This window comes from Anopheles darlingi, chromosome 3 (genome assembly GCF_943734745.1).
Source record: "Anopheles darlingi chromosome 3, idAnoDarlMG_H_01, whole genome shotgun sequence".
NCBI lineage: Eukaryota > Metazoa > Arthropoda > Insecta > Diptera > Culicidae > Anopheles > Anopheles darlingi.
In genome coordinates this window covers 54,879,542-54,887,041 of record NC_064875.1, presented here as the reverse complement: position 1 = coordinate 54,887,041, position 7,500 = coordinate 54,879,542, and the positions used below count along the sequence as shown (strand labels likewise).

The window sequence follows — 7,500 nt, the reverse complement described above, 5'->3', positions numbered from 1 at the left end:
GCCCGCTCCCCTTCAAAGTCACGTGCAACAAAACGCGCTGACTCTAACCTTGGCACGGCTTGACCTGGCCTGGGGCTCAGACTCGCTCCACCAGGGGCGCTCTCACGCACACACACACACACACACACACACACACACACACACACACACACACACACACACACACACACACACACACACACACACTGTTTGCTCAGCGCGACCTTTGAAGTGTTCGACGTCATATACTACGTCGACGAGGTGGCATATGGGGGATTGCAGCAACAGGGGCAGCGCCGACGGCACCCCTCAACGTGGACCAGGGGGAGGGGGGGGGGCTGGGGTTTCGGGTGGATACACGGTTCAGTGCACGCGACGCGAATGCCGCTCCGCGACCAATTACACCGTGGCACGCCGTCGAATCCGAAAAATTCGAAAATGGTCCGAATGGTGGTCCATTGGCCAGTTTTCACTGTTTCTCATTGCTCATGGCCCCACCTCCCTTTCCTCTCTTCCCCCCCGCGTGTGGTGGTGCAGTGCAGTCCGTCGGTTCGGTTCAACCGGCTGGACCGGCTCCAAATTAGACGCGAACTCTCCTCCCTCGGTCGTCGTCGCCGCCGTCGTCAGCGGAGTCCGAACGGCGGAAGAAGGGTGTCGGAAGCACTCCGCACAGGCGCACAGGGCGAACTCGGCGGACCGGAACGGATCCTAACCCGAAACCTGTTGCTTGGTCAACACCACCGCCGCTCAAACAGAGCGTGATTCCTATGGTTCGCTTGCCGTTGCCTTTGTCGTTCACTTTGTCCGTCGGCCTCTCTTTTACCCCTCACACTTTCTATCTCTTTCTCCCTGTCTCTCTCTCTCTCTCTCTTCCTCTATAGGCCCTGGTCTGCACTTTTCCTAACTGAATCCACCATCATCCAACCGGCAGCAGGTGCATGGCGTAGTGCAACCGATAGCCTGCAACAGATAGCCGCCAGCAGGCAGCACATCCAACTACGGTGCTATGGTGGTTTTTCCGATAAGTACCACCATAATATGCGGCGAGGGCTATTAAGCCTCTACCGTATGGCGGGGAGGTCGATCTGGCGAAAAACGGAAAATGGGAAAAAATAAAATAGTCAAAATGCTTTCAAATATGTAACATACAGCCATAGCCGCCGGAGGGTGGGGGGAGAGGAAAGGAAGCATGCAGAAGCCATACATAACAGCTGCCATAGCTAGGCCGGCGAAGTATCGATCGCAGGTCCGGCATCTGGCTCTAGCTCGCTGGCTGCAACCGGCACTTTCTAATTCAATTGTGGCTTAAAATAAATAGTTACTGCAGTGCTGTGTGCGGTGCGGTGTCGCAAGTCGCAAGGCAGCACAACGTGGCCAATAGGAGTATGTGTTCCACACGCACAATGGCTCACTGTCATGGCACTATGTCGCAACAGCTCATTTCAGTGTCCGTAGTGGAATTTTTCTTTTTAAATTACTTCCACTCGGTTGCCTTCGTTAGAAGTTGGGATGGTGCAATTGGTTTTAAGCGCGCTACACACACACGCGCCCAATATTGTTGGGTAATGTTCTAGGTTACTTGGATTAATTTGGCGCTCGTAATTCGAGTTTCTAAAAATATTCTAAATATATCAAAGTAACCTAGAATACTGATCAATAATATTGCGCATGTCTAGGCCGCTTGAGGATTAGTCAAATGCCTGCAAAAAAAAAACAAATTGATCCATGAACATCTGTTGCAATACGAGCATTGCATGCAGGTTTTTTATAGCTGTATTCATGGGTTATTTCCCTTTGAAAAGATCATACAATACAGATCTACAGCAAAACCATTCTACGCCGTCTGCATTTAATTAAGAGGTTGATTTTTGCATAACAAAACTGTCCTGTATAGTTCGCTGGTTGCAACAAGCCCGCATTTCGCTATTTGTGTGCAAAGCACACAGCTACACCTTCCGCAGTGAACCGTACGATCAAGATCAAATGCCAACCAGAATCAAACGGCAGCGAACAGAGCATAGCAGCCACCAGCCTACTGCGCTACATCACTACCGCTATCGTCTCATCCGATTCCTCAACAACTACCTCGTACCAGGCACTAGTGCGCGGCATTCTTCCTCATCTTCGTCATCTGCTCTGTTATATGTAGTTTCAATCCACTGGAAGAAAAGCAGAAAATCCCTCCCTCGGTTAACGGTAACAAACTATACAGCTATCGCTTGTGCCTGTGGGCTCGATTAAGTCCGCTTAGCTATTGACGAGGACCTAGAGCGCTCTAGGTCTGGCCAGGGGCCTCCATTTTCTCTCCCGCTAAGACGAGACGAGGCGAGTGCGAGTGCTCCAATTCTTGCCACTTCAGAACCGGTTGCAATGCCTGTGCTCCCTCCTCTCACTGATCCCGCTATTATGAAGCGGTTGTTTGTGGAAGGCAGTCGCATGGCAGTCGATCGTTTGTGTTTTCCCCCCAGTCGGAGATCGCTCCGATCCTACGATCACACCCTCGAGCGATCCACAATAATGAGATGAGATGCGATGAAATGGAAATGCCATGCAACGAGGGGGGGCAACTGCGGTTTCAGGAGGAACTCCTAGTCCTCTGTCCTCCCCTGCAGTCGATGCATTCCACGGAGAAAGTCGTCGCGCGAGCTGGCGAGTTCGCTAATTTCTCCCCGGCAATAGATGCGCAGCTCTATATGAAGAGCCCCGAGATGATGACCACCGCTCGTTGGAGGTTGGATCCTTGTTCGGGGTGAAACGATTTGCTTAGAGGCAAGACTCCCTCTACGAGAAGCACTCGGGAGGGGGGGCTGGGATCGAAAAACCTGTCAGCTGTGGCTCTGGACCGTCTCTGGCCGGTGCAACCGTGTGTTCCGTGTTATAGTCGCATCGAAAGTTGACAGTTTAAGGCCGCCATTAAAGTCATCCGAAGCCTTGTGTGTTTCAGTCTCACTTTTGGGCTTTGGGCAGCTTTTGCTGGCCACTTTCTCTCGTTCGTGTCAGGAAACGGTGGGAATCCTAGCCTAGCGGACTGCGCCGAGACATTGACTTTCCAACCGCGGTGATAGCCACCTTAGTCCCCGAGCAGGACTTGCTGACGACGGTTATTTTGCGAGAAAGAGATGCGGTGTTCTCACGCATCGTAGTACTACGAGTCTACGAGATAGAATAAGGCCCGCTCTTCTCCAAAAAAAAAAAAACGCGATCTTCCAACGGTGCTTTGTCCAGTGGCCAGACCGGCCCCGTGTGCCATTATCTCGCGAGTTCGCCTCTCGCGGTGTAGCTCGAGCGGTATCATCGAGTGCCTCTCGAATCCGATCGTTTGGCCAGGCTCGAGAAGGAGTGAGAGATTTCAATCTCACCTGGTTTCCCAAAAAAAAAAAACCAAAAATCTTCAGCCCACCCCACCTCCAGGTCCGGCCTATATTTCCGGCATGCTCGGCTGTGCTGTGGCCCCAATCAAGACGACCCCAAACCGGTGTGTAGCGAACTTGCCCGGGAGAGGATTATGTTGCTGGTTAGATTGTCTGCTGCTGCTGCTGCTGCTGCTGCGGTGAGCAGAGCAAGAAGACGGATCGCGAAGAAAGAGAATCTGGGAAAACAGGTTGTGAATGTCCCGTTGATCGACCAGAGCGGGAGCGCCAGGCCAAACAGCTGGTTTTGTTTGCCGGGGCGAACGGGGCCCCCCGTCCTTTCATGGCCAGGCCAGCCGGATTGGAGCAAATCGGTTTCTTGCCGGCATCGATTGACCCAGATTCGCGAACGGATTCTGACCAACCAACGCTGGATCAGCACTGGCTGCAATCAGTTCTGGAGCTATTGTTGGCCGTTTCGATCGATTTGGATCGAGCTCGATCGATGGATCGATCATCGGATATGGAGGAGGAGAATGTCTTGTTGGTGTTTAACCTTCTTCCAAATTGCTTCCATCGTATTGCTGTTGCTGCTGCTGCGCGTTAACGAATATAAATATTCATTATCTCATCGCAACAAAGATCGAGCAAAAGAGAGATGGAGATAGAGAGAGAGAGAGAGAGAGAGAGAGAGAGCAATTAATTGCGTAAAATTATTCCAGCACACCTCTTTCATCATTCCACGCGGCACAATAAATCAAACGAGCGAGCGAACGATCGAGTGCGCTGGTTCTCTATGGCCAACGGTGGTTTTTCCGGGGGAGCTCTGTTTTTTTTTCCTTTCTTTATTTGAATTTCCCGCTTCTCGAGGGTCGCCCAAACAGACCCCAAAAATCGTAAAGCAATCGAACCACCAAATTCCGTGCAATAAGAACTCGCACTCGACACAAAGCAATGTTGGGGCATGTTGAGGCCCCGGCCAAGCGCAATGGGAAAACAGTCACGTCGCGTTTTGGGGTCCGTTATGCAATTGATGGTTAGCAACAAACGTACAAACTGCGCCCTATTCCTATTCGATCCGTTTGGATTTCCGACTGTTTTTTTCCATCGTCGACCAACGGTCGAGTGGCAATCGATTGGCCGGACCTGAAGCAAGGTCCCACAGCAGACTTCTTGATGATGATGATGACGATGATGATGGTGATGCTGCTGCTGGTGTTGCCTGCCTGCTTGCGGTGTGTGTTGAAGTGTATGTGCTAAGCAGTAAATCGAGCGAAGAATCGCGTCAAGAGGGGGGAGGATATGATACCGAAACTCCGTCGATGGTTACGGATTTTGCCCCAAATTCGAATTTCGAATCAGCACTGCTGCCCCCGAATACCGACGTTACCTAGTGCGTAGTGCGTTGCAATCAAGGGTTTGTCGTTTGTGGGTTTCTCAAGCTACCTTTTGTCTTGCCGCCATCCCCTTCCTCTCTCTCTGACATTCCTTGATAAGGATGGTGCGGGAAATGGCTCTCTCGCTCTCGCATCACGTGGTGGCAACATCCGCAACAACCATGACGAATGTCGCCTGTCTTGCCGCTTATTGATTACTTGTTGATTCGACCAAGACCAAGAGGCTGAATGGTAGTGATTGGTCACCGCGAAAGGGGTGGCCGAAGGGCTGGAGGAGGGTTATGGATTGTGTGAACAAGCTGATTCAGCCGAAGCTGATAAGATAAAGTTCCCCCAAACAGGGCATCAGAAGTGTTATTTCCCACCTTTGAGTTCGCTTTGATAGACAAGCGTTACGACGGTGAACGTTACCCAGGATAGCAATCCGTCGATCGCAGCAGGCCGTTGCGGTCTGTTCCCTTCCGAAAAAACACAACGGCTTACCTCATCCATCGGGAAGTCGTAGCATTCGGCAATCTTCTGGTACAGCTCCTTGACGCTGGCAAACCCGGTAATGAAGCCGGTCGGACTACCGTGGGCCACCTGGCAGTTGAACACGAGCTGCGGTTTGGTGACGGTGGTCGCCGAATCGTGGACGTGGCCACCAACACCGTTGCTCATCATGCTGCTGCCGTGGTTGTCGTGGATCGTGTGGGGTACCGGTGCCGCTGGAATCGGAGGGTTTTTGTAGTTGTTGTTATCGTGGTGGTACGGATCCTTGGTCATCGGTGGCGAGGGGTTCGAGATTTTCGTGCTTTTCTTATTGAACAGTGGCATCTCGGGTCGGGGTGCTGTCGATCGTGTCGGTTCTGCTTCTTCTTCTTCTTCCTTACGATCACTTCACGGTTGATCGTGTTTACTAAGTCGAATCACACATGCACGCACACCCACACACGCACAAACACACACACAGATTCACCAGTGACTACGCGAGAGCCTCGCTCGTACGGTCGATCACCGAATGCCAAAGGAAAGGATGATGGAGAAAGGATCCAAGGAGAAGGGTGCTTCCAAAAAAGGTGGATAAAAGGAGAAACACGGAGTGTGAGCGAGGGCTGATAGTTAATGGGTGGGTATGGGGGAAAACAGTAAAAACCGGAACCAGATTGCAAACTTCGCACAAACACTACGGGCCAATAGTAGCCAATTACTTTCGCGCGGTCTTGTACAGTAGTAGTGCACTCTGTATCTAGCAGAGTGACGTCATAGGAAAAGTGGGCATACAGGGAAGGGAAGGGTTAAGCAGGACCGTGGCCCGCGCATCCGAGGTTCACAAATAGAAAGAGAAAAAAAAGAAAGAAAAAAAAGAAAAGTAATTGTAGAGTAACAAACACGAGATTAGCCGGCCGGTTAGTAATAGTCGGAGCACCACCAGCACACACTTCAGAGCCAAAAAAAAACCTCTCCAAGAAGTCATCTACGCATCTTCCCCCGGGCCTCTGCAATGCTACACTATCTCTATTTACATTGTTTCACGTTGCGACAACCGTTCGAAGGGGGAGGGGGGATGGTTCCCCTCTTATCGGTTTCCAAGTTCTGATCGTCCAGTAGATAACGGTGAGGGTAGCACCTCTAGCATGCCTCGAAAGATGGTACACAGTGCTGCGTCTAGCTGTTTGAGATAAAACACGATAAGAGGAGATAACTGGGGCGAGACACAACCACACACTGTGACCATGCGAGACTCCCAACTAGTGGTTTGCTGCATGGAAAGGAAAATGTTGTAACTGTGGCTACTACCGAAAACCGGAAATGGTGAAATCTCAACTCTCGAGAACTGGCTTTTCTACATCTCTCGGCCACTCGTCGACTCGGTAGGTAGTATCGCACACATACGCGCGCGTGCGCACACACAACACTTGATGACACTGCGGTTGTCGTCGTCGTCGTCGTCGTCGTCGTCGTCGTCGTTGTAGTGGATCCGCTGAGTTCGCAGTATTGTGAAGTGGTAGCGAGCAACCAGCAACCTTCTTATCTTGGCCAACAACAACAGCGCATGACGTTGTTTGTATCCGAGGGCGTGTGTGGATCATAAAAATTTGCAAAATTCCAGAACCAATTGCACACATGCACACACGCTCACTATACACAAATACACATCTATATATATATATACACCTCCCGTAGTGCAGACTGCTAGCTAGCTTGCTGGTACCAACAGCTGACACAGCGATTTCAATTGTGTGATTTGCTTGTTCACCACCATCACAACATACGAGACCTGCTTGGCGCAATAATGTGGGCTTTTTTTGCGCAGCTACTAAGCCGCACAGCAGCAATTAGCACACGCACGCTCCCACACGCACCACACACAAACACGCGCACACACAGTAATGTACACAGGAAAGGAAATGAGAGCCAATGAAGAACCAACCGTTTATTGTTTCTCTACGTCGCGTCTATCGGCGTCGAGAAGTATAGTTGCTGAAACGCAAGATACGGCTACGGTGAGCTGAGCTTGCACTACACTACACCCCGGATGTGCTGTGAGTCACTGTGAGTGAGCTATCGGTTCACGGGCCACCGCCGCGGTCGTGGCCGTGATGAGAGAAACTGACGACGCACTTACGTTGTTCCGTACCGCTCGCCGGCAAAGCGTAAAATGGCGAACGTGGCCACGAACCACCTTCTCACCGATGGTCACAGATGGGGGATGGATGGAGACCAGCACCTAACAGAGACCTACACTCGCACCCTCTCGCTCTCTCTCTCTCTCTCTCTCTCTCTCTCTTTCT

At 51.3% G+C, this 7,500-nt stretch overlaps 1 protein-coding gene across 8 annotated transcripts in view; it reads right to left on the bottom strand.

Moving 5' to 3' along the window:
* LOC125955042 (PDZ domain-containing protein GIPC3) overlaps positions 1-7,453 on the bottom strand; it is a 10,941-nt gene extending 3,488 nt beyond the window's left edge. The window contains exons 1-2 of one of the 8 annotated variants that reach the window (XM_049685869.1): positions 7,335-7,453; positions 5,210-5,948 (exon numbers count right to left, since the gene is read on the bottom strand). In XM_049685869.1, coding sequence (XP_049541826.1) covers positions 5,210-5,542 — 333 coding nt within the window. In that variant the 5' untranslated portion in view covers positions 5,543-5,948; positions 7,335-7,453. The other 7 variants (XM_049685867.1, XM_049685873.1, XM_049685866.1 and 4 more) reach the window with 7 other exon arrangements.
* Positions 7,454-7,500: the final 47 nt, after the last annotated feature.